The sequence below is a fragment of the Dipodomys spectabilis genome, unplaced genomic scaffold (assembly GCF_019054845.1).
Source record: "Dipodomys spectabilis isolate Male_0828 unplaced genomic scaffold, ASM1905484v1 ptg000118l, whole genome shotgun sequence".
NCBI classification, from domain to species: domain Eukaryota; kingdom Metazoa; phylum Chordata; class Mammalia; order Rodentia; family Heteromyidae; genus Dipodomys; species Dipodomys spectabilis.
This window is the reverse complement of record NW_024870795.1, coordinates 4220625-4247765: the sequence shown is the minus strand read 5'-3', so window position 1 is coordinate 4247765 and position 27141 is coordinate 4220625. Positions and strand designations below refer to the sequence as shown.

Genomic DNA, 27141 nt, shown 5'->3' with positions numbered 1-27141 from the left:
TGGGGCTTGAACTCAGGGCCTGAACACTGTCCCTGGGCTTCTTTTGCTCAAGGCTAGCACTCTACCATTTGAGAGCCACAGTGCCACTTCCACCTTTGTCTGTGTATGTGGTACTGAGGAATCAAACCCAGGGCTTCATGCATGCTAGGCAAGCACTCTACCACTAAGCAACATTTCCTGCCCCCTCAAGTTTTCTGAAGGCAAGGAAAATAAAGAAAGCTATTTTTCCTCTGAGCACAGTATCATTTGAATCCTCAGAAACAAACTCTACCATAACAAGAAGTAAATCAATCACAAAGCATGTTACTGAACACACAGACATCACGGCGTCTGGGTTTTTCTCTGCATTTTCTTTGTGCTGGCTGCAGCTGAAGGGACAGGCAGCTGCTTTCTTAGGGTTTTACTGTAAGAGGGATTGCAGGATCTGAACAGACCACAAAGCGCTAAAGGTGCTGCTCTACTCAAAGAGGTTCAAATAACACTTTCTGTAGCCTGAGTTGGAAAACCATCTGTTTGAAGGGAAAGTGCCAACTTTAAGCCTAGGTAAAAATATTGCATCAGAAAGAAAAATGCAATCTACCTGTCATCATCCCCTATTTCATAGAAAAATAGTCCCATGACTTTTCCTTCCAAGCAGGCTGGAAATGTTTCAATGGAAAAGTTTTGTCTTCTCACTATCTTCTCTAATTGAAAACTATGAAAGACATGTACCAATATTCATACGCATAGCATAGAAAAACCTCAAAAACTAGCAGTTAACGCTGGAGGAGGTGGGGACAAAGGCTGGTGAGTGAGGACCGCTTGCCCCTGTGTCCCTACAGGTAGAAATGGTCACCCATGGCAGTCAAAGCTAGCCATGCCTCCTGGTGGTGGGCCTGCTTTTCTAAGGGAGCCTAGCTCAGGAGGGGCCAGGGAGGCACAGGTCCTGTGTGCACACTTCCCCACTTCCTGAGACCCAGGTGGAGGATGGGCTCTGATCTGTGCCTTACTTATGATAATCAGAGTAGATTTGGCATGTCTTCCCCAAGGTAATGAAAGAGATACTTGTGATAGAAATTATTCTGCATTTCAGGTTTCTTTTCATGCAAAAAAAGTCATGTACACTGAATTACCATTAACCTTTGATCAGTGTGCTAGTTAGAAGCTATCATGGCTGGTATAAACCACCCCACACCAGATTAAAACTGTAGGAATATTTTAAAATCCATAGAGATGGAAGTGCCTGGGTGCTATGGATCTGGGATTGGGTACCCATGCTGTATGGTCTCAGGAGAATTTAAGATAATTGCTAGAGGGAGAGGGCAGAGATGGGAAGCCATGTTCCTAATCTGCTATTGACTGGAGCTGACACATCTTTGGGGGGAGAGGAGAGGCTGATCCTTTCATTTAAAGTGCCATTTAGAATACCACTCCAAATTCCAAACCAGTGGAATTCCAAACCACCTGCTACTCCTCCTGCGCAGGCCTGGTGAAGGCTCCAGCCTGGCTCCCTGGCAGCATGAGCACCCTGCGGCAGTGGGCATCAACAGGAGGCCGGAGGGCCGGGCAGCTGCAGGCAGAGCGGCGGCCGGGCAGTGCTGGGCAGCGCAGCTCACAGTGCGCAGGGGAAGGTCTGCTGCTCCCTCAGCACCGCCGTGGGAGGGTCAGGCCGCCGCGTCTGGGTGATTTTCTGTTTGGGGTTTTTCATATCTTCTTCCTCTTCGGTCTCACTCTCGCAGACGTGAACCACCACGCTGGGTGTGGACTCTGTCCCTGCGTGCAGTTCATATTTCTCCCCTGTGAGGGTGAAGAAGAAAGGGGCAAAGACTCACACGGGGGGCAGGAAGAACTAACTGTCTGGTCTCTAGGAAATACCATTTTAATTTTACAGTGAGGACTTAAATGCATCACTATATTCAATGTACATCATAGAAACATTGAACTATTACTTGAGGATAGGGGTGAAGGGAAAATGGGAGAGACCAAGGGAAGGGGTGACACTGATCAACTTGCATTGTACTCATAACCTTGCTGTACAAGTGCAGCACTGGCTGGCTCTTCAGTCTGGGAATTCAGACATCTGAAATCTGCTCTAATGTCTAAAAACACCAAGCCACTTCTCAACTGCCTCTCTCTCAAGTCCGCTACAGGAGACAGTCTGTGTTGGGCAGATAACCAGCAACAGCCAGCAGGGCATCAGCGTGTCAGGCTATCTTAAAGGATGAGAGAAGTAGAGAAAGGAAAGAGGAGGAAAATAAGAAACGAAGACATGGGAGGCAAGATCTGATGCCATGAATAATTCCTTGAAATATATTACAAGTGGTCGTCACCTGCTTGGTACCTGAAAGGCCAGGAGGGGAAACAACTTAAATTCACGGACTGCCTGGGTCAACTCCTAGTGCACTGTGTAATCCTTATAACCACACACAACAGGAAATAAAGAATAAACCTGGCTGAGAAAACCATGTCTAAGCAAGCTGCTGAGGCTCAGGTGGCCAGAAGACACCAGACTAGGATCTGTGCCCACCAGGCCAGAATCTGCTCTCAGGAAGAATCTGCTCTTGTCTAGACTGCGCCTGGTCTCACCACATTCTCCCCCTGATCATAGCACCGGCTCTGCCCAGATCACTCATGGCACTGGAGACAAACATAGGAAGGGGAGAAGTGGTTACCTGGCCCCAGCTTGGAGACAGCACAGAGTAAGTCGTAGTTGATCATGGGCACTGCATCTTCGCTCTGCTTCCAGCCCACTGGCGGGGATGAGGGCGGGGAGATGAGGAACTGTTTGGCAGGCTGCGGTGGCAGCAGGAAGGCCTTGCGCCGAGCCTCCCCTGCCGTCTGCACCTGCAGGAAGGACACAGCTGACTGGGTTTACTCATCCAAATGGTGATTATGTTTGGAGAGAATTACATTTCTCTTCAGTGCTCTAGGATTTCCTAGAAGGTGGGACTGGCTCTCTTAGCATACTGCACAGGGACCACACAGATCAAGTGCCGGCTCTACAAATACAAGTGAACAAAAGGGTAAGGGGATGCATGGAGGGACAAAGGAGTGAGTAGCTTTAACTTAGATGGCAAGTGCCCCCCAAGGATCCATGTGTGAAGGCCTTCAGGACACAGGCCCAGAGGGGTATCACGGGAACACACGGTTGAGGGGCAGCAGGACCCTAGGCTCTTCCCCTTCCCTTCCACATGCCTCTGCCATGATGTGCTGCCTTGCCACAGGTTCCAAAGCAATGGCGCCAACGCAGACCCAAGTCTCAACAACTGGGAGCCAAAGTTAACCTTCTCACTTTACAGGCTTTCTTTCAGACTAGCTGTGACAGTGGTAGAAGCATATTACTAGATTCTAATTCATGAGGAGTAAGAATAGTATTGTTACTTTAAACTCCATCGCCAAGAGACCACCAGGAAATGTATGGTTATCTTTCTTTCTTTCTTTTTTTTTTTTTTTGTCGGTCGTGGGGCTTGAACTCTGGGCCTGAGTGCTGTCCCTCAGCTCTTCAGCTCAAGGCTAGTGCTCTACCACTTGAGCTACAAAGCCACTTCAGGTTTTCTGGTGGTTTATTGGAGATAAGAGTTTCACGGACTTTCCTGCCCAGGCTGGCTTTGAACCGTGATCCTCAGATCTCAGCCTCTTGAGTAGCTAGGATTACAGGCCTGAGCCACCGGTGCCTGGCCCATATAGTTATCTTTCATTTGGAACGTAAGACAACAAACCTGTCTTGGTTCTCTTAAAAAGTGAAAGCAAGAGAAAAAAAAAAATCTTTTTGAAAATAAAAAAATGTATTTTATTCATGAGTACAGATTTAGTATCTACATTTTGTCAATTCTTTTGAGGAAAAAAAATTGTTTTCACAAAGAGCCAGGCACTTGTAGGATTATTCTAAGGGCCTACAGGGCCCTCTGCGTCTGATTTCTGAGCATTTTTACGCCCCCTCCTGGCCACATCTGGGACCTGCAGTGTCTTTTTCTTTTTCCACCAATCAATAAATAAAACTTCACATTTACAAGTCAAAGAACAAAACGTGCCACTCTCTGCTGACGAGTATTCACTCACAAAGCTACTGACAGCCTAACAGAGCGGGGAAGGGCAAGGTGGGGGCCCTGATTGGTACCTGTGCGAAATACAGCTTCAGCTTCTTCCCGTTGAAGTCAGTCTCGTGGAGTTCTATCCGTGCTCTGGCCGCAGCTTCGGGTTTGCTGAAATTTATCCTGACTCTTCTAAAGCTTTTAAATAACTGAAACGTGGCTTGGTCATCGTAAAGGGTAAACAGTGCTTCAAATCTCTCCTGTCCGGTGAGGAGCAGGAAGGAGGTGGTTAGGGAAGGAGCAAAGGTCACTTGCAGTTAACCAAAGGCAGCTGAAATCCCAGGTGAGCCTCGAGGCCTGTCACTCGCACGCGGACTGGCATCGAGGTCCACAGCAGCTGATTCTGTCCACTGGCAAGGCCAGTCTCTCCCCCAGTTACTTTCACTGTGGCTTCTTACTACTTTTTCTTAGAAATTAACATTTAGCCAGGCACTGGTGGCTCACTCCTGTAGTCCTATTACTCTGGAAGCTGAGATCTAAGAATGGTGGTTCAAAGCCATTCCAGGCAGGAAAGACAGTGAGATTCTTTTTTTTTGGGTCCGGTCGTGGGGCCTGAACTCTGGGCCTGGGCGCTGTCCCTCAGCTCTTCAGCTCAAGGCTAGTGCTCTACCACTTGAGCCACAGAGCCACTTCCAGTTTTTTTTTTCCTGCTTATGTGGTGCTGAGGAATCGAACCCAGGGCCTCATGCATACAAGGCAAGCGCTCTACCACTGAGCCACCTTCCCAGCCCGTCAGTGAGATTCTTATCTCTAATTTGTTACCAAAAAGCCAAAAGTGGAGCTGTGGCTCAAGTGAAAAAGCACCAGCCCCGAACAAAAAAGCCCAGGCCCTCAGTTCAAGTGCCAGGACAGGCAAATAAATAAATAAATAAACAGCAAGAGAAAAGAAAAGGAATTTAACATTTGACTACCATTGAATGTATCACCCAATTTAGGTGCATTCACTAATTTAGTTGTGGGGTTTTTTCCATTGTTTTGAGAGAGGGTCTTGCTATGTAGCCAAGGCTAGCTGTGAGCTAATCATCCCCTGCTTCAGCCTCCTGAAAGCTGGGATTACAGGTATGCACTACCCTGGCCAGCTTGGTTTCCTAGAGCCATAGTTCTTCTATTACAAAAACTCCACAATAAAATGTTCTTATTTCTTTTAGGTCTAAGACCAGCACGCTTTCACTCTGGCTGGTGCTCCACCAACTGAGACAGGCCTCCAACCCCTATACTAAAAATTTTATCTCAGGATTCATATTGGGCACTTGTCATCTCAAAGAGATAGCATTCTTTGGGAGTAGTAAAACTATATATAAACGTGTGTATATTTGTGAGCATAAACTACTAGTAGGCACTTTGAGAGAACAGAGCAGGAGAGAGGGAGAGCAATATTTGAGTTATCTCATGAGGCCGAGGGAAAGAAAACAAAAACAAAAACACCTATATCTGCCTCTTCTTTCATGCCAGACTATGCAGAACACTCGGAACTGTCCGCAGCTCCTCTGCCTGACCAGCCCTCCTGTTCCCTCTGGCCAGTCCCAGCCCCACAGCTCCTCTCCAACGCCACCATGTTCTCAGGAGAGCCTTTCTTGTACTGGGCTGTGACTCCATCTCCTTGATACCTCGGTGTATTTCCAAGTGTTTGTTAAGGCATGGAGGGTCCACATCATGGCCACCAACTGCTATCCCCTACCACAGGCCTGCAGGCCCCATGGTTCATGAGCTATAGAATGTGATTCTTGCTGTCCCCAAGCCGCTGGCACAGGGCCTGACACATCTTACTCGCCACAGTACGTGCAAAGTCACATCTATGAGCGCTGCCTTCTGAAGTCACTGGAAGGAAACCATCTGGAGCATTAACCAGAAAACTAAGGGCTACCAGTGGACTTTGGGAAAAACTCTCACTATGAAGAATGTTTAACACATGGCAGAATACTTTAGTGAGGTCTGGGGATATAGCTGAGGGTTAGAGCACTTGCCTAGCACACATGAAGTTCTGGGTTCCAGCCCAGTACCACAAAATGAAAACAATACCTCTAGGCTTTTTCAGACCTACAAGGTCATAATGGAATGTCCTCTTTCATAAAAACATACCCATATGCAAGCTTCTTTCCAGATAAATCATAAATAAAGAAGAGGAACCTCAAAAAAAAACCCGCAAATCATTTTCCCATTAACTTCTAGAAGGCAATGTAAGAAATATTAACTGACCCTGTCATCACACGGAAGCATGATCTGTTCTAACAGGCTGCATGGTATTAGCCTCAGGGAAAAGCCAGTTCCTTCTTTGGTAGGGAACAGGGAGCCAGGTGAAAAATCATGAGCTTTTCTTCAATTGCAGTCTCCAAAAATGAATGAATAAAAAATAGATTTAATAGGACTTAAGAGTCTGATAGAGCTGGTGCTGCTCAAACTCTGTGGCAGCCCAGCTCTACAGATGGGAAGCAGGCCTTCCCTTTCAGAGGCTGAGAGCTAGCTGCCCACAAAACCCTGAGCAAATACTGCTGTCAAGGGTACAGCATGCCCAGCCCTTGCATGTGCTTTCATTATCAGAAGCAGCTGCATTCCATCATTCATGCTGGAGAACTCCTCAACAGGAGAGACATTCTTGGGACTGTGTATCTGCTCTGTTTTGGTAACTGCTGTCCATCTCCTATTATATTTAGCAGTGAGACACAATGTCTCCTGGGAGAGCGTTCATTATCACACAAGGTAAGGAGAGTTTAGAATGCTAAGCTGCTATTTTCTGTCTAGTTTCTCCCTTGGCAGGGTGTGTGCTAGACATGGACAGGGTACCACTAATGGTATGGAGGCTGCAAACACTTTTATTGAGGTTATCTTGTCTACCTTTACAACTGGTCCTTTATGTCTGTTAGGGACCGAACCCCAATGCAGGGCTGGAGAGCCACCGTTTCAGAGTTAAGCCTGCAGATCACCAGTTTCTAGGGTGAGCATTTCCTGTCCTACTGAGATGGGAAAGACATGGCAGGCATGGCATCTTCCTGACACTTGGAGTAACTTTGGCTCCATGTGTCCTGGTTATGTTAGCACCCAGGATAGACTGGGATAGGAAGCAACTCATGTACCAAAGCACTTAGGAGAACCAAAGGGAGAAGACAGTCCTCTGGGTAGGCCTGTGAGCACTATGCAGAAATGGGTAGGGCCAAAGCCAAGCACTTCTATTTATAGCACTGTTTTGTTTTTGTGGTATTGAGAACTGAATCCAGGGACTCACATGTACCTAGCAAGTGTTCTATCACTTATGATGTGCCTCCAGCCATTTTGGGTTTTGTAATTTTGTTTGAGACAGGGTCTTGGTACCTTCTCCTGAGCTGGATACAAACACATGATCCTCTAGTCTCTGCCTCCTGAGTAGCTTGGATTATAGGTATAACCCCTGTGCCTGGTACAATGTTGGTTTTGTTTGTTTGTTTTGTCAGTCACAGAGTTTGAATTTACGGCCTAGGCACTGTCCCTGAACTCTTTTGTTCAAGGCTAGAGCTCTACCACTTTGAGCCACAGTTCCACTTCTGGTTTTCTGGTGGTTAACTGGAGATAAGAGTCTATGAACTTTGCTACCCAGGCTGGCTTTGAACCATGATACTCAGATCTCAGCTTCTTGAATAGCTAGGATTACAGGTGTGAGCCACCAGCACCTGGCTTTATTTTTTTAAGTGTAGTTTTGATATGATGTGACTGTAGGTTTTAATCTATGAACTCCCTGAGATATTGAACCTTCTGATTGAAATAAAATATTCACAGCAGACAAATATGTATAGTAGACAAAATTTGTGGAGTACTGATTTTCAAATATATCTTATCAGTTGCGAACTGATTTTTTTTTGGGGGGTGGGGGGGATGGAGGACCGGTCCTGGGTCTTGAACTCAGGGCCTGGATGCTATCTCTGAGGTTTTTTTTTTTTTTTTTTCCAGTCTGAGACTGAGATTTGAACTCAATTTGATACTTTCACTCACTGGCTGACATTCTACCACTTAAGCCACATCTCCAACTCCTTCTGAGATTTTTTTTTTTTCTCAAGGCTAGCACTCTACCACTTGAGCCACAGCTCCATTTCCACCTTTTCTATTGATTAACTGGAGATGAGAGTCTCACAGACTTTCCTGCCTGGGACAGCTTTGAATCATGATCCTCAGATCTCAGACTCCTGAGTAGCTAAGATTATAGGCATGAGCCACTGGTGCCCGGCTAGATTGTTATTCTTTTAAAATACAATAAAAAGGTCTAAGTAACATACATTTTCTGTCTCATGCCAGAGGTGAGCAAAAGGCAGGACATGCACCTACCTTCTGCTCTTGGACCTCAAACACTGCTTCATGGACGCTGCAAGCAAAAAGTGAGGTGGGCAGATCGCTGAAATCCATCATCTCTTCCAAATCCTCTTCATTTTCACCAAAAACCATCTCCTCCTCCTCTTGGTCACTGCTACAGAGATCTGACTGGCTGTCATTCCAAGACTTCATGGTGTCCCTTAGCATTGTCCGGTTTTCAAACTTCAAGGTATCTCCTGTGATGGAAAGAAAAGAACAGAGATCAGCCCTTGAAGCCATATCATGTTGCCATCAGTCAGTTTCTCAGGACAGCAATTCATCAAGTGCAGCCATTTTATCCAAGAATGATCCATCAGCATTTAAATTAACTTACTTCAGTCCTCCTAAATGAATTTTTTTTTTTTGTTTTGTTTTTTGTTTTTGGGTCCGGTAGTGGGCCTGAACTCTGGGCCTGGGCGCTGTCCCTCAGCTCTTCATCTCAAGGCTAGTGCTCTACCACCTGAGCCACAGCGCCACTTCCGGCTTTTTTCTTTTTGCTTATGTGGTGCTGGGGAATCGAACCCAGGGCCTCAAGCATGCAAGGCAAGTGCTCTACCACTGAGCCACCTTCCCAGCCCCCTAAATGAATTCTTTATTGACAAGTTTGATTGGTGTAAGAATATTTTATGGGGTAATGACATAGTAAAAAAAAAAAGAGGATAGAATCAAATAAGATGACATCAATATGTACACTAGTTTACAAGCAGTAGGAGGAGAATGTGAGCCAGAACAGCCTTCACAGATTTGTTTTGCCTCCTGGGCTGCAAACACTGGAAGTGGCTCAGGAGAATGAAACCCACACACTTTGCTCACCATCTGCACCCCGGATTACGGTCTGTGAAGCACTCACTTTGCCTCTTGTAACCAACTTGTTCTTTTGGAGTACACTTTGCAAGAGCAAGTCACTTGGAACCAAAAGTTCTTCCCAGAGACAGTCTGTGTGAATACGTATTAGAAATATTGACAGCAGGCAAAAGCTGACAGAGAAGACAATCCAAATGACTTTTTTTTTCTGATCTTCCAAACATATGTAATTTTAAATCCTGATTGTAAGAAGCAAAACCTCTCCTCGTGTCTGTGGACGTTCTGAGAGTTCCTGCTGGACATGGAGGAAGGAGCCACCGTTCTTCACTGTCCTGCTCCAGGAGGGGCTACACCCGCCCTTCCTTCTCCACCAGCTCCTCCTCTTCTGCAGGTGTGCATGCTCAAGATCCCCACATCTGGATGCTACAGGTGGCTCCTCCACCCACCTGCCTCCCGTTCACCTTCCCTACTCTCATCTGGAAAGAGGAGGGCATTCTTGCCCACTGCCAACTCCAGTCATCCTTAGCTTCGTCACTCTGGGCTTCCGTCCAGTTGGGTTTCTGCCACCACCTCTTGGCTCCAAGCAGCCTCATTAGAAGTGGCAATAGTTTCCTCCCAGTTGGAAGCTAATTCCAGGTGTGAGTCTGCCTGCTGCACCTGTGCCGGCTGCCCACTGTCATCCCAGGCCTCTCTGTGCTCTGGCTCCTCTTCCTCCCCTTCCTCCTTTCCCCTTTACAATCATGTCTCTGAGGATCCTTACTTGACTCGGACGGTCTGATTCACACTTCTTGGTCCTCAGCTCACTTCCAGCTCCCCTGTACCCCTCGTGCTAATGCTGCCCCATACCATACAGTATCCTCCCTTGTTAAGCTAGAGGATGTACTAAAGCCAAGGGGGTTGAGGATGTATTAAAGCCAAGGGGGTTGCAGGAAGCAGAATCTTGGCCATTCCTAAGGATAGGCAGTTTGGAAAAATTGCTGTCCCCAAGAGACTCAGTTGCCTCTGGGCCTTTCCTACCCATATACATAACCACTGATAGCAAACTGATGCACTCAGAAGAGGGCTGGGGCCTAGCTCAGCGGTACAGCACCTGTCCAACATACACAGGCTGTTCATCCTCAGCAATGAACAGATATTGACCATCCCCATCCCCATCCATCCATCCATCCATCATCCATTCATCCATCCACCTATCCATCTATTCCTAGACTCTGTCCCTTTCCCTCAATTCTAGACATACTAGTAGCTTTCTGTCTTTCTTCCTCCCTCTCTCTCTGGACACAGAATCTCACTATGTATCCCAGGGTAGAGATGGCCTTAAACTCCTGATGCTCCTGTTTCTACCTCCCTGGTGCTGGGATTACAGACGTGCACCACATGCCTGGCATTTATGTACTTGGTTAGCTCAGGAGTCCTACAATTTTTTTCTTGCCAGTCCTCGGGCTTAAACTTTGGGCCTGGGCATTGTCCCTGAGCTTCTTTTGCTCAAGGTGGCACTCTACCACTTGAGCCACAATGCCACTTCCGGCTTTTTCTGTGTATGTGGTACTGAGGAATCAAACCCAAGACTTCATACATGCTAGGCAAGCACTCTTACCACTAAGCCACAATCCTAGCCCCTACAATCATTTTTATCAGTTATGGGTTTTTTTTTTTGGGGGGGGGGGTCCGGTCGTGGGGTCTGAACTCTGAGCCTGGGGGCTGTCCCTCAGCTCTTCAGCTCAAGGCTAGCACTCTACCACTTGAGCCACAGTGCCACTTCCAGCTTTTTTCTTTTTTCTTATGTGGTGCTGAGGAATTGAACCCAGGGCCTCAGGCATGCAAGGCAAGCGTTCTACCACTGAGCCACCTTCCCAGCCCCCAGTTATGGGGTCTGAACTCTGGGCTGGGCACTGACCTTAAGCTCTTCAGCTCAATGCTAGTTCTATACCACTTGAGCCACAGAGCCACTTCCAGCTTTTTGTTTATGAGGAATCAAACCCAGGGCTTCATGCATGTTAGGCAAGCATTCTACCTCTAAGCAACCTTCTCAGTCCTATCTTACTGATTTAATTAGATTCTTGTGCCAGAATCTCCAGTATGCATAGGCTGGCAGGAAACAGTATCTCACTGTGGCTTTCATTATAAACTTTTCCTTTAGATGAAGATGTCAGAGTTTGAGCTTGCACAGCACTTTGCACAGTTTTCTCCTCTATATTTATGAGTATTTGCTCACAAATCACTTGTAGCTCCCAGACTGGGAGTGCCTTTGAATCCCCAGGCCCTGTCATGGTGTCCTGCCAGATGCTTAACAAGGCCTACTGACTAAAGCCAGACAGCACTGAGCACCAGCAGGCACAAAGGCAGTGCAACTCTGCATGGATTAGAGGCCAGCTCCTGAAAGTGGCAATGGAGGGGATGGTGAGTCTTGGATGAACAGTTTTAGCAGGAAAACGGGGTACCCTGCAGGCAAAACTGGCAGGGTAGAAGCAAGTCAAAAAGGCAAAAGGATTAGCATCCCAGGGCCCAGGCCCTGCACCCAGCTCTGTGAGCTGCATGCCGTGGTGTATTGCTTGTAGGAGCAGGCAGGAGACCAAGTCAGAAAGGCAGGTGTGGCCCAGGCTGTCACGACAGCAGGGCTACAGTTTTGATGTAAAAACCAGTCAGTATCACACGTGATGGTAGGTTTTCACACTGGGCAATGACAGAACCAACCCAATTTAACTTTTAGTACCATTACAAGTAGGCTGTCTAAACCAGGGTACTGGTGGCTCATACCTGTAATCCTAGCTACTCAGGAGGCTGAGATCTGAGGACTGAGGTTCAAAGCCAGCCCAGGTAAGGAAAGTCTGTGAGACTCTTATCTCCAATTAACCACCAGAAAACCAGCAGTGGTGCTGTGGCTCAAGTGGTAGAGTGCTTGACTTGAGCTGATGAACATGGGGTCAGCACCCAGGCCCAGAGTTCAAGCCCCACCACCGACAAAAAGAAAAAAAAAAGGTAGACTAAGACGTGGGGATGTGGTCCAAGTGGAACAGTGCCAGATGAACAAGCACAAGGTTCTAAGTTGAATTCTTACTATCACCAGAAAAATAAGTAAATAAACATAAGCTGTCTTTATATGGTATCTTTTAGAGATATGAATGTTTTTACTTCTCCATTTAAAAGAGATGAGAAAAATTCTGGGGCTGGTAAGGTGGCTCAGTGGTACAGCGTTTGCCTTACATACATGAGGCCCTGGGGGTTCGATTCCTCAGCACCACATAAGCAGGAAAAAAAAAGCCGGAAGTGGCACTGTGGCTCAAGTGGTAGAGTGCTAGCCTTGAGCTGAAGAGCTGAGGGACAGCGCCCAGGCCCAGAGTTCAGGCCCCAGGACCAGCAAAAAAAAAAAAAAAAACTGTGTCCAGTTTTGGAGGCTGGTGAATTGGGGAGATATGAATGATGGAGTGAAATTAGAGTTAGTTCACACTCTGTGTGTGTGTGTGTGTGTGTGTGTGTGTGTTGCAGAGGATCAAACCCAGAGTCCTGTATACTGCTAATCACACACTCATACTGCTAATCACACACTGTACCATTGGGCTATGCCTCAGACTTTTTTTTTTTGGTGTCAGTACTGGGGCTTGAACTCAGGCCAGGGCACACTCCCTTAGCTTTTTTCATTCAGGGTTGGGACTCTAATCATTTGGAACACACCTCCACTTCTGGCTTTTTGCTGGCTAACTGGAGGTAAGAAACTCATAGATTTATCTGCCCTGACTGGCTTCAAACCTCAACCCTCAGATCTCAGCAAGACTTATAGCCATGAGCCACTGCATCTGGCTCCAGTCAACTAACCCCGGCCCTACCTGGGACTCAAACTCTGGGCTTATACACTGTTCTTGAGCTCCTTTTTGCTCAAGGCTAGCGCTCTACTACTTGAGCCATAGTGCCACTTCTGGCTTTTCCAGTGATTAAATGAAGAGTCTCACGAACTTTGCTGTCCGAACTGGCTTTAAACTGCAATCCTCAGATCTCAGCCTCCTGAGTAGCTAGGATCACAGGCTTGAGCCACCAGCACCTGGCTTTTCAGTCAACTTTTGATGGGACTGTTTTGTTTCAAGTTCCCTCTTCCAACAAAATATACAGCACAGAAGCAATCTTTTACCTGTCTGAAAAATAAATTCTTACATTACACATTCACTTCCTGTTTTGTACCTTGAATTTGGGTGACATTTTTTTTTCAGAAACTTCAAACAGAAGTTATAAGACTTGCACAAGGAACTCCTGAATGTCTGCTTAGTTACCCATTTGCTCATTTGTTTTATCCATCTTTTCTGACATATTCATACATATTTTTAAAAAGGACTATATGCATATATACATATATGTATCCCTTTATTCCAAAATTACATCATTGTGTAAGAACAGATCATTTTCTTACATAACCCGAAGTACCAACGCCAGCAAATTTAGCCAAGTGCTGGTGATTCACACTTGCAACCCTAACTACTTAGGAGGATCAAGTAGGATCAAGGTTAAAATCCAGCCCAGGAAGAATAGGCCTTGAGAGTCCATCTCCAAAATAACTAGCAAAAAGCTGGGCTGGAGGTATGGCTCAGGAGTAGAGCACCAGTTATGAGCAAGAAAGCTGAGTGAGGCACTGAGTTCAAAGACACTGAGTTCAAGCGCCAGCAAACCTCTTGCCTCCCCCCAGCAAATTTAACAATTAATAGTTATCCCAACAATGTCTTCAACAACAATTTTTCTTTCAAAGTTTTAAAATTACCCTTCAGTTATTTGCATTCCCCCTGCAAGATATTTCACTCATCTTTATATTCCAGTATTGCTGCATTTCCTTCACTTAGACAGGTCTGTTTAAAAAAGGACTGGTGGCTGCCAACAAGTTTAAGCAGTGTTATCATATACCACCAAGATTCAGGCTCCAAAGTCAGTCTTAGATTTGAGCACTGACACCTCAGCACTCTACATTAGGAAAATTATTTTGCCATTCCCCATCCTTAACTATAAAATGATATAACAATAGTCCTTGCCCAATAAGGATATTGGAAGACTTAAATGAGAAATGACACTGAAATTAAGTGAGAGTCACTCATGAAGCTGAGATCTGGAGGAACACGGACAAAGTCAGTCTGTATAGAAAAGTCTAAGAGACTATCTCCAAGTAAGCAGCAAAAAACCAGGCTGGAGGCATGGCTCAAGTGGTAGAGCACCAGCTGTGTGCAAGAAAGCTTAGTCAGTGCAAAGCCCCAAGCTCTAGTCCTGGTACCAACAAAATATTTATAAACAATGTTAGATGGGAAGAGGCAATGGTGCCTTTTTATAGGTCTTACAGAATTTTATGTCATGCATATAGTTATCAGAGTGATTGCCAATTTAAAAAAAATTATGCCAACAATGTTAAAAATTTACTAACAAAAATGTTTTTGCAGGCTGGAAAGATGGCTCAGTGGTAGAGCACTTGCCTCGCATGCATGAAGCCCTGGGTTCAATTCCTTAGCACCACATAAGCAGGAAAAGCTGGAAATGGCACTGTGGCTCAAGTGGTAGAGCACTAGCCTTGAGCTGAAGAGCTGAGGGACAGTGCCCAGGCCCAGAGTTCAGGCCCCATGACTGACAAAAAAAAAAAGTTTTTGCTGTACTGGAAGGCATGGTTTCATAACTTTCTGATATCATAAATGCAGTCCAATTTGAATAGAGAACTACGTAAGGAGATCATAAAAGGCAACTTGGTGCTACTTAAAAGGGATCTTTGGTTTGATTACAGCACAGAAGGAAATGACAGAGGTGTACTGGACCTCCGTGGCTACTACAGGAGTTGCTGCTTGCTGACACTGTCTTACTAGAGCACAGGCTCCCGCAGCTGACCTGGGAAAATCCTGGCCCAGAAGAAAAGGCTCAGCCCTCACACTTTAGCTTCCCTATGCAAAGGTCCGAGCTAATCAGGGCTCAGTATCATGCTTAACCTAACTGTGGCCGCAGCTGGCTTCTGGCAAATAAGTCCTTCATAGAAACAGCAGATGAGTGGAAAATCTCCCAGGAGCATAACCATCTGCTCTGCTCTGACCAGGAAATCATCAAGCAAAACATCAAGTACGTGGGGGAAAGGCAGATTCTCTCTCCTCCAGGATTGTTTAAAAACCATTTTAAAGAAGATAATATGCTTCTCAATTTGGAGGACATGTTAAGACTTGATCCAGATGCATTTGTATTTTTTATACATTCAAAAGGCTACAAGAATACTGGAAGTAAATGTGTACTTTGTTTGAATTTATAATTTAGACTTTTTTTTATGGAATGCTTCACGAATTTGAGTGTCATCCTTGCGCAGGGGCCATGCTAATCTTCTCTGTATTGTTCCAATTTTAGTATATGTGCTGCCGAAGTGAACACTTGTCTTTTGTTGTTTTTTTGTCGGTCATGGGGCTTGAACTCTGGGCCTGGACGCTGTTCCTCAGCTGTTCAGCTCAAGGCAAGCACTCTACCACTTGAGCCACAGCGACACTTCCGGTTTTCTGGTGGTTTACTGGAGATAAAAATCTCACAGACTTTCCTGCCCGGGCTGGCTTTGAACCGTGATCCTCAAATCTCAGCCTCCTGAGTAGCTAGGATTACAGGAGTGAGCCGCCGGCGCCCGGCTTAGACTAAGCACTCAAGCCTGACCCTATGGGAGTTCTGAATGCCCATCATGCAGCCTCTATCTCCCATCTTCTCCTCATTCACCATTTGCAGGTCAAATTTGACCAGTTTTAAAAATAAACAAAAACCAGCTAGGCACCAGTGGCTTATGCTATTCAGAAGGCTGAGGTCTGAGGACCACAGTTTTGAGACAGCCCAGGCAAGAAAGTGCATGAGATTTATACCTCCAATCAACCCCCCTGAAAGCTGAAAATAGATTTATAGCTCAGATGTAGGATGTTAGCCTTGAGCATAAAAACTCAGATACAGTGCCTAGGCCCTGAGTTCAAGCTCCAGAACTGGCACATACACACAAAAATAAATAAAAACCTTGGGGCTACAGTAAATAATTTTTGAATTGTGTGTTTTCATGATTCATACCCTCTTTTTAATGATAATCTAAAATTTGTTCTACGTCTAGGGTTTCTGCTCTACCAGGAGTAACATGTTGTGTGTTTTGTTTTTTTTGGTGCTGGACTGTGGTTTGAACTCAGGAACTTAAATCCTCCTTTAGCTTGGGCTCAAAGCTGAAGCTCTTCCACTTGAACTATACCTCCATTCAGGCTTTTTACTGGTTAGAGACCAGCAAATGAACTCTTTTATTTAGGTTAGTTTCAAACCACAATCTGATGATCTTAGCCTCTGGACTGGCTAGGATAACAAGCATGAGTTACTAGTGCAGTACATAACAGGGGTTTAGCATGGAGAAAAGGACAGAAATAACCAATGACTGGTCAGAACATCATAGGACAAATCACCGGCTTCAAGAAGAGATAGAAGGAGAGCTGTAGAGACTGGTAATATTCGCTCTGCAGTCTGTAATTCATTTCCATCTAATCTCTGTTCCAGAGCAGAGTGACCCTCGGCCTGAGGCATTTACCTTCTGTGTGTGTGTCTAAGCAACAAACAACATTAGAGACCTGGCTATTCCACAGGCTGCAGACACCCCATTTTTCCTATTTTGCTTGTTTTCTGTAGAACATACAAAAACCGGTTCTTATTTGTTACTCTAATGCTCTCAATTATGGGGTGGGTGGGTCCCACTGTTTAAAACAATGAAACGCCTTCCTTGGGAAACGGTTTGCCAAAGAAGTCAAATGCAAAGCGGAAGGCCAGGCTTTTTCAAACGCCCCGAGGCGTTGGGTCTTCCCGCAGGCTCCCCACGCCCGCAGTCCATCCTCGAACCCCCAAAGGCAGGACCCCCACGGAGCCCCGGCGCCGCAGTCACAGCCCGACCGCACCGAGGCACCGGCCGGCCGACACCTGGTCAGGGGCTGGCGGCGGCAGCCACAGGTGCGGCGGCGCCGGCCGCAGCGGACGGGTTCGGGCCCCGGGCCCTCCGCCAGCGCCGGGCCGCGCACAGCCCCGGGGTGCGGCTTCGGTCCTCACCCCGGCTGGGGCCGCGCGGCGGGGAAGCGACCCGGACGCGGCGCCGAGGGCGGACGGAGGGAAGGGGACGGCCGGGCCGGGCCGGGCCGCACCGAGGGGACGCGGGGCGCAGGCGGGGGGCGGAGGGGCCGGGCTCCCACCCCCGGCCCTGCTGCCCTCGGCCCAGGTGATCCCTCGGCTTTCCAGAAAGTGCCGGAGAAGGTGGGGAGGGTGGGGGGGTATGTGCGGGGAGGGGGGGGGGGAGGGCAGTTTTCCAGGACGCCTGCTCGATGGCAGCCCGATGCGGCCCCGGGCGCATCCCCGACGGCCGAGGCAGCGGCTTTAACTTTTCGGGCCTCGCCGAGCAGCCGGGCGCCGGCCGCACCCGCGAACCCGGGACTCACCTGCGCGCTCCCGGCTTGCAGGACGGAAGTGAGGGGGGGGGATGCTGCGCGGCCTGGGGCGGACGGAACCGCGGGGGCCCCGCAGCCCGCCACACCCTCGACCCCGGTGGGAGCGGCGGGGGAACGCGGGCGGCGACTGGGACCGAACCCGGCGGCCGGCGTCGCGCGCTCCCGAGCCCGCCCGCGCGCCCCCGCCCTCGCCGGATCCCCGCTCCTTCGGCGGCGCGCCGCGCAGGCGCACAGGCCGGGGCTCGGGGGCGCGCGCTGGCGGGAGCGCGCTCCGGGTGGAGGTCCCCCGCGCACGCGCGCTCGCTCGCCCGCCCCTCCCTGGGTCTCCTCTCCGCCTGTGAGTTGGCTGGGCCGCCGCACGGGGTCGGGGCTTTCTGTGTCCCCGAAAACGGGATCGTAGGCCACCGTCTGGTCTCCCACCCTGGCTGGAAGTAATTCATCTGCTCTAGCCGCTGGCCCACAGTCACTGGTGACAAGAAGAATGAGCTGGAACGGTATCAACCTTTGCTCAGGGCCGGTTATAACGTCCACCGCACGCCACTTGTCACCCGGTTCAGACCAGGAGGTTCCCGGACACCTTGGACTCGGCCCCCGGCCGACGTTGTGCCCTCTCATCCTCCGTCTCTCTGGTCCCTGGAGCCCCAGGACACAGTGGGACATATTATGCCTGTTTTGCAATCGGGAGGAACAAGGGTGGAAGAGTCCTGTGCAGAGATGGGTAGAGGTGGGCCATGCACTTGTATGGGCAGGTGCAATGGGAAGATGCTCCACATAATTGTTTGCAAAGCACCCAAGTCCAGCCTGGAAGGGACCGGGTGTGGCTTCTCTCAGAAGGGAAAGGGATGCAGAGCAGGAAAGACACTCAGAAGACACTCATAGGGAACCCAACAAAGTGAAGATCAGAGCCAAGGAAGCATTGTAGTCACAAAGCACCTGGTCATGGGGTGGGAACGAGGAGTAACGTGTAGCACACTTTTAATCGCAGCTAGATTGTGTGTGTGTGTGTGTGTGTGTGTGTGTGTGTGTGTGTGCGCGCGCGCGCGCGCGCGCGCACATGCTAGTACTGGGGCTTGAACTCATGGCCTGGGTGCTGCCCCTGAGCTTTTCTGCTCAAGGCTAGTGCTCTAGTGCTTGAGCCACAGCTCCACTTCCAGGTATTTTGGTGGTTAATTGGAGGTAAGAATCTCATGGACTTTACTGCTTTGGCTGGCTTTGAACTGTGATCCTCAGATCTCAGCCCCCCCCCCCCCCCCCAGTAGCAAGGATTATAGGCATGAAGCACCAGTGCTGGGTGACTTCCAGCTTTTTGATGGTTAATTGGAGATAAAAGTCTTGTAGACTTTCCTGCCTGGGCTGGCTTCCAATCTGGATCCTCAAATCTCAGCTTCCTGCGAAGCTTGGATTACAGGCATGAGCCACTGGCACCCAGCACAGCTACATTTAAACTACAGAAATGGGTGGGATTAGGACTCTAGCTGCTCTTATGGCTGACACCCCCCACCCCCACCCCAAGCATGAGTTCAGAGAAATGTCCAACAGACCAGTTTCTCCTTCTGTCTTTGCTGCTCCCACCTCTGCAGCCCCTGCAGACTTAACTAAGTTCTTTACTTCCACTCATTGACTGGTATATGTGGAGAGCCCCAACTTTGTCAAGATGGTCAGTTTTCCTTCTCTAATGCAGCAAGAGGACGTTCTTAGATGAGATGGGTTTGGGAATTGCTTAGAGTTCTGTACCCTTGCCTAGGGGTTCCCAATGCCAGGGCACAGAAGGGGCTCTGAGCACTCCTAAGATAAAAGCCTGGCTTAGCCCTTTGTTTAACTCAGTTTCCCTTAGGCACAGTTAGGGGTTGGATTGCAAGGAACAGGCCAGAACAGATCTGCCACCAGAGAGCTCAGGGTAGCAGATCATGTTATGTATGTGTAAAGGAAGGGTCTTGGGGACATTTGCAAAGGATTTGAGTGACAAAACAGAAAAGGAGCAATCCTCCCTATGTGGGTCAGAAAAGGCATCACAGTTTTGTGTTTATGTGGATAAGAGTTTCAAAGATAAAATAGCTTGTAAAGAGCATTGCATAAGCTGGGCGCCGGTGGCTCATGCCTATAATCTTAGATACTCAGGAGGCTGAGATCTGAGGATCATGTTCAAAGCCAGCCCAGGCAGAAAAGTCTGTGAGACTCTGATCTCCAATAAACCACTAGAAAACTGGAAGTGGCGCTGTGGCTCAAGAGGTAGAACACTCGCCTTGAGCTGAAAAGCGTAGAGACAGCACCCAGGCCCAGAATTCAAGCCCCATGACTGACCAAAAAAAAAGCAGTGCATAGAAATAATAGCCCAGAGACAGCACAGGTAATATAAATGCCTAGGACTGGTCTTTTTGGTCAATATTATAAAGTCTTATTCAAGATTCCCCTCTTTGTTTTTGCACACTACACAAACTGGGTTAAGCAAAGAATGGAATTCATTGAATGATAGAAAAAAAGCTTAGGGTTTCAGGAATGGCTAGATCCAAGGGCTTAAAGGATGGCCTCAGTACTGAAGTGTTTTCATTTCCTAACTCTGTTTTCCTGTGTGTTGACTTTTCATAGTCAGGCTGCAATGAGATGGCAGAGTGGCAGCTTACAAATTCAGATCACGTCTTTGCTCAGCACTGTCATCAGATGTCCCAGACAGTATCTCATTGGTCTAATTCAGGTTACTTTCACATCACCAAACAAGGGTCTTGAGAAGGGGCATGGACTATTCCAACAGTTCAGGCTGGGGTCATACATTTGATCTCATGGACTGAGAATTGGGGAGAGGTGGCTTCCTCAGGGATTTTCTTTTTTTTTCCCCTCTTTCTCTTCCTCTCTCTCTCTCTCTCTCTCTCTCTTTTTTTTTTGGTCAGTCGTGGAGCTTGAACTCTGGGCCTAGATGCTGTCCCTCAAGCTCTTCAGCTCAAGGCTAGTGCTCTACCATTTGAGCCACAGCGCCACTTCCGGTTTTCTGGTGTTAATTGGAGATAAGAGTTTCATGGACTTTCCTCCCTGATCTCAGCCTTCAGAGTAGCTAGGATTACAGGTGTGAGTCACTGATATCCAGCTGCGTGAGGGATTTTGTATTGCTCCCTCCAGATCTATTTTTCTTCCTACTTGTGCCTCCTGAGGGCAACCTGCATGCCCTGCTTTCCTAGGTTGCTGGGCCTCTTGCTCACTGTTAAATCCCTCGAGAAGCCGACACTGGGAGCATGTGGGGTCTGGTGGAGGGGGGAAGGCCATCGCTTGCCATAGGTTGACATATATTCATGGAAGTCTCTGTCCCTGACCTTCTTCCTGCAGCTCCCCTCACCCAACTCTGGTAAAACTCTTGTCTCTCTGTCCCTAGAGGTGACAGTGTTTCCCCTCTGTGGCCAGCTTGGGTGTGCCGCACCATGATCACTCCTGCCCCTTTGCCTCCACACACCTGTGTGTACCACCTTGGCCAAGTCTTCATGAGGTACCGTCTGATGGAATCCAATGGGGCATGTTTGCCAGAGGAAACCCAAACATGCACTAGCAAATGGAAGGGATGTACAGAGTGGGTGATAGCAAGACAGTGGTCATGCTGGTCTGAGAGAGGTAAGACAAGACAGCCATGATTGGAGATTCCAAACCAGGAAGGTAGAAATAGGAGCGAGAGGAGGACCGTAGGCTGAATCACAAAGATAAAGCTAAGGGCATCTACTGATGGGTGACCTGGAAATGGTCAACAATAGAGAGCCTATGTGCTTGAGACTCGGCAGAGGGAGTCAGGAGAGGGCGTGGTGGTCCCTGGATTCAGGGCTTAGATGGAAAACTGAATAATACTGTTACCGCCCAGGATCTACCACCTCAACAACGAGCAACTTGAGAGCCAGAGGGTAGGAATGGAATCTTCCACGTCCTTCCTTCCCCTTTCCCTCGGTGTCCAGCGAGGCGAAGGGCATGACGAATGCTTGTGATGAATGAACCAGACATTGGTTCACCTTTCTACCATGCCTTCCCCTTCCTCATTGCTGGGAGTTTGGGTTACAGGCGGAGAGGAAGAGAGAGTGAAAAGGAACCCTGGTGGCTCAGTCCATTGAAACCGGAGCTAAGGTCGATAAGCGTGTTGCTGTCCTAAAAAACTCCAGTGGAGCCGGTCAGCTGATGCCAGGGACCTGAGCAGCACAGCGCAGGCAGGTGACTTCATTGCAGATTTTCGCGTTCTCATTTGTGTAGGAAGCATCCTTCTTAGGTGTATGCCAGAGGCAATCGAGGAAGCAGAAGATCGCTCCCTCCCATTCATGAGTTGCTGCTAGAATACAAAGGAACGTGGTTTCTTTTGGAAAACCTCCAGTGCATCAGGCTAAATGTACACCTCATTCCGTTGTATGTACTCATGAGAAATGTAGGCAGATATCCACCAAGAGAAAGGAGGGCCTTGCACAAGGATGCTTGATATCTTTATTCATAACATCCCAACTGGAATAACCCAAACATCATCAATAGAAAAACAATGGCATATTCAGACAGTGGAAGATTAAATTATATTGAAGAAGGAACAGCCAGGTTCAGTGGCTCTCACTTGTAATCTCAGCTACTTGGAGGTGGAGATTCAAGGCTAGCCTGGGCAAAAAAATTAGTGAGACCCCCCATCTCAACAGATATCTGTTCTCTGAGATACATAGGAGCATAAAGAGGAGGATCATAGCCCAGCCTAACTTGGGCATAAAGCAAAAGAATTGGAGGTGTGGTGTATCAAGTGGTAGAGTGCCTACCTAGCAAGCACTAGACTTTGAGTTCAAATCGAGGTATCACAACAAAATAACATGAAACAAATGAAACATCCCCCATCCCCCCCGCCATGGACTACTGATAAATAAAACAATCAGCCTGAAAGAAAATTGTCAGTCTGTCTGGGAACCAGTGCCTTATACCTATAATCCTAGCTACTCAGGAGGCTGAGACCTGAAGATCACAGTTCAAAGCCAGCCTGGGCAGGAAAGTTTGTGAGACTCTTATCTCCAATTAACCATCACAAAGCTGGAAGTGATGCTGTGGTTCAAAGTGGTAGAACACCAGCCTTGAACAAAGAGAGCTGAGGGACAGTGGCTAAGCCCTGAATTCAAGCCCCATGACGGACAAAACTAAAAAAAAAAAAAAAAAAGTAAGCCAGTACTGGTGGCTCATACCTGTAGTCCTAGCTACTCAGGAGGCTGAGATCTGAGGATTGTAGTTTGAAGCCAACCCAGGCTGGAAAGTCCATAAAATTCTTATCTCCAATAAATTACCAGAAAAAGCCAGAGTAGAGCTGTAGTTCAAGTGGTAGAGCACTACTAGATTTGAGTAAAGGCAGCTCAAGGATAGAATTCAGGCCCTGAGTTCAAGCCCAAGGACTGACAAAAAAAAAGAGAGAAAGAGAAAAAGAAAGAAAGGAAGGAAGGAAGAGAGAGAGAAAAAGAAAGTCAAGTTTAAGAGACATTCATGCCGAGCACCAGCGGTTCACACCTGTAATCCTAGCTACTCAGGAGGCTGAGATCTGATTATCACAGTTCAAAGCCAGCCCAGGCAGGAACGTCTGTGAAACTCTTTATCTCTCATAAACTACTAGGAATAAAACAGAAGTGGCGCTGTGGCTCAAGCAGTAGAGCACTCATCTTGATCTGAAGAGCACAGGGACAGTGCCCAAGCCCAGAGTTCAAGCCCCACAACCGAAAAAAAAAAAAAAAGAGTCATCTAGTCTGGGCATGGTCATACACACTTGTAAGCTCAGCTATATATGCCACAGAGGTGATGTGACTGTGGACAGAGCCTGAGTGGGTAGGTCAGGTGATCTCAGGGTAAGCTGGTCTCAGGGGCAGTTAGAGCAGCGGTCATAGCAAGATGAGAGCTGATAAAAAGTCCATGGGAAATATGCCATGTGGGTCCCAGGAAGAGAGAGTGGTTGGCATGTATGAGGCTTAGCATTTCATCACCAGCACCAAAACCAAAATCCAGTAGGGGAAACAATGTTGCACCACAGCCTAATCCCTAGCCTCTAGGAGCTCGGAGAGATTAATCTGGGTGTAAAAAAAGCATTATTAGCCAAACTCAAGACCTGCTGAGGCCTGGCTTCCAGCTGCAATACAGATTAGGTAGATTACTGATCTGTAATATCTGAGTTGCTATTCACAGACAGAAGTTTCCTCCTATTGTCTGGCCTCTGTCCCTCCTGCTGCTGGAAATTTACTCTCTCCCCTCAAACCCCCTTTTCCCTGGGAAAAGAATATCCATGGGAACAAATATGTGAAATCAGAAAACACAACAAGATTATTGATAAAGGGCAAAACGTCTTGGTAAAGAAAAACCCCCTTCTCCATCCTTGCTAAAGAGCAAAAGAACATCTTTCCCTTACTCATTTACCAAGCTGGCAGCTTTGCAGAAGGCTACTGACCACCATGAGGCTTCTCACCAGCTGTACTGAGTTGCTGTATTAGGAGCTTGTAATAAAAATCATTTCTGTGATAGTGTCAATAGCATTGATAATATTGGTCATGCTGACAAATCAAGATTATGGCCTATGCTCCTGGGACTCAAGGCTATGTTTTTGTTATGTTTTGCTTCTGTAACCTTGCTGGCTTGCCTCAGTAACAAGGCCTTAAGCCCACCAATTGAAGACCACCACCAAGTGGTCCCTCTATGGCCTATTGCAAATCATTATGTATTGATATTCACCATACAGAACAAATGAATTTAAAGGTCATAAAACTATAACCAATGAAAATGTGCCAAACCTGCTTTGCATGGCTGGCTATGAACTCTATGTAACCTACCCTTTAAATACCCCGGCTCGAGGACTGCTTGGGGTCGCAGTCCCAGCTCCCGAGCCTGTGCTGCGTCCCTGGCTGGTCAGCTATCTGCTTCCTCACTAAATTCCTCATTTTGCATGAGACTATCTCTTTGTGGTGGACTCTGGTGAGACGTGGAATCCCCACTGGGAGGGACGTGGAATCCCCTCCCCCAGACCCCATAACAGATCTGGGGGCCACTGGCATCATGAGCTATGGCTTCAGGTGACTTGGCATGGGGGATCCACGATCAGAGTGGTGACATCTGTATTGTGTCACTTCACAAGTCCTCCCCCCCCCTCAGGGTTTTAAAAATAGTCAATGTACCTTTTTCCTGCTTGCCTGCCTGCTTTCCTTCCCTTCCCTTTTCCTTCCTTCCTTCTTTCCTTCCTTACTTTCCTTCCCTCCCTCCCTCCCTTTAATCCTCCCCCCTCCCTTCCTTCCTTGCCTTCTCTGTCACTTTTTTTTTTTTTTACCCTGAAAAACCTAGCCACCCAGGGCCTGATTGGAGAGGTCTGTCACTCATTTTAATCAGAATTTATACCAGCAAGCCGGGAGCCAGGGTCTCACACCTGTAATCCTAGCTACTCAGGAGGCTGAGATCTGAGGATCACTGTTCAAAGCCAGCTAGGGCAGGAAAAGTCCATGAGACTTTTATCTCCAATAAACCACTCAGAAAAACTGGAAGTGGCCCTGAAGTAGAGCACTAGCCTTGAGCTGAAGAGCTGAGGGACAGCGCCCAGGCCCATAGTTCAAGCCCCATGACTGACCAAAAAAAATTTTTTTTATACCAGCAAACTTCAGGAATTTGCTCCCTTACAATGTGTTCCCCCCACCCCAAGTCTTGAGACTTGAACTTAGGGTCTGGGCACTATCTTTGAGCTTCTTTTGCTCAAGGCTAGTGCTCTACCACTTGAGCCACAGCGCCACTTCCAGCTTTTTTCTGTTTATGTGGTATTGAGGAATTGAACCCAGGGCTTCCTGCACACTAAACAAGCACTCTACCATTAAGCCACATTCCTAGCCCCTCAATGACAAAATAAGGAGGTAGTGTGTGTGTGTCTGTGTGTCTGTGTGTCTGTGTGTCTGTGTGTCTGTCTGTCTGTCTGTCTGCCTGTCCTGGAGCTTGAACTGAGGGCCTGGGCACTATCCTTGAACTTTTTTTTTTTTTTTTTTGGCAGTCTAGGACTTGAACTCTAGGCCTGGGTGCTGTCCCTCAGCTCTTTAGCTCAAGACTAGTACTCTACCACTTGAGCCACAGCATCACTTCCAGTTTTCTGGTGGTTTATTGGAGATAAGAGTCTCATAGACTTTCCTACCCAGCTGGCTTTGAGCCACAATCTCAGCCTGCTAGCTAGGATTACAGGTGTGAGCCACCGGCGCCTGGGTTATCCCTGAACTTTTGGCTCAAGGTTAATGCTCTATCACTTGAGCCATAGCTCTACTTCTGGCTGGTGTGTGTGTGTATGTGTGTGTTTTGTGTTTTGTTTTAGGTCTGAGACCAGGACTTGAACTTGGTACTTGCCACTTTCACTCATTGGTTGGTGCTACAAACTGAGCCATGCCTCCAACCCTATTTTTTAATTGATATAAAGGTGATGTACAGAGGGGTTACTGTTTCATGAGTCAGATAATAAGTACCATTTTTCTTTCCCTCCCTCAGTCTCTCCCTCCTTCTCTTCCTTCCTTCCTCCCTCCCTCCCTCTCTCCCTCTCTCTCTTTCCCTTTCTTTCTTTCTTTCTTTTCTATTATCTTTAAGTAGTTGTACAAAGAAGTTCCCATTCGGGCTGGGAAGGTGGCTCAGTGGTAGAGCACTTGCCTTGCATGCATGAGGCCCTGGGTTTGATTCCTCAGCACCCCATAAGCAAAAAGAAAAAAGCCAGAAGTGGCACTGTGGTTCAAGTGGTAGAGCACTAGCCTTGAGCTGAAGGGCTCAGGGACAGTGCCCAGGCCCAGAGTTCAGGCCCCACGACCGGACCCAAAAAAAAAAAAAAAAAAGAAGTTCCCATTCTACAAAACAGTATAAGAGTACAAAGTGGGGCTGGGAAGGGGGCTCAGTGGTAGAGTGCTTGCCTTGCATGCAGCACCACAAAAGCAGAAAAAGCCAGAAGTGGAGCTATGACTCTAGTGGTAGAGCGCTCGCCTTGAGCTGAAGAGCCGAGGGACAGTGCCCAGGCCAGAGTTCAGGCCCCACAACCGACAAAAAAAAAAAAAAAGTACAAAGTGTTTGACAACATTGTCATCCGTCTCTCTCTTTTTTTTTTTTGGAGTCCGGTTGTGGGGCCTGAACTCTGGGCCTGGGCGCTGTCCCTCAGCTCTTCAGCTCAAGGCTAGCGCTCTACCACTTGAGCCACAGCGCCACTTCCGGCTTTTTTCTTTTTGCTTATGGGGTGCTGAGGAATCGAACCCAGGGCCTCATGCATGCAAGGCAAGCGCTCTACCACTGAGCCACCTTCCCAGCCCCCTCATCCGTCTCTCTTAACCTGTCCCTTCTCTCACTTTTTTTCAATTGAGTTTAGGTGATTACATAAATTTCACATATTTCACAGCATTATGGAATAGTGATACTGAGAGTCACAAGCACATTTTAACTTTCATAAGGCAAATTGTCATTATCATGGTCTACACAGTTGGTGAATTCTATGAGCTTTGACAATGCAAGTTATTTTTTTCCACATCAAGTGATGTTTACATTTCTTTCCTTTTGTGTAGTGT

At 47.7% G+C, this 27141-nt stretch overlaps 1 protein-coding gene and 1 non-coding gene across 2 annotated transcripts; both read right to left on the bottom strand.

The window, feature by feature from the left end:
* Positions 1-1048: 1048 nt before the first annotated feature.
* On the bottom strand, positions 1049-17661 carry Rcan3 (RCAN family member 3). Its single transcript, XM_042688749.1, has 5 exons — positions 17615-17661; positions 8361-8581; positions 4097-4270; positions 2652-2823; positions 1049-1776 (listed from the first exon to the last, which is right to left on the bottom strand). The coding sequence occupies exons 2-5, from the start codon at positions 8550-8552 to the stop codon at positions 1592-1594; spliced, it is 723 nt and encodes a 240-aa protein (XP_042544683.1). The 5' UTR covers positions 8553-8581; positions 17615-17661; the 3' UTR covers positions 1049-1591.
* LOC122115357 lies at positions 15451-15557 on the bottom strand. The gene has a single exon (XR_006148757.1). It is a non-coding gene; the product is annotated as a U6 spliceosomal RNA (small nuclear RNA).
* Positions 17662-27141: the final 9480 nt, after the last annotated feature.

Coding starts and splice junctions, on each gene's coding strand:
- Rcan3 (XM_042688749.1), bottom strand. CDS start 8,552: ATGCTAAGGGACACCATGAAGTCTTGGAATGACAGCCAGTCAGATCTC. Junction 4,271..8,360: donor TTGAGGTCCAAGAGCAGAAG/GTAGGTGCATGT, acceptor CTCACCGGACAG/GAGAGATTTGAAGCACTGTT. Junction 1,777..2,651: donor TGTCTCCAAGCTGGGGCCAG/GTAACCACTTCT, acceptor TCACCCTCACAG/GGGAGAAATATGAACTGCAC.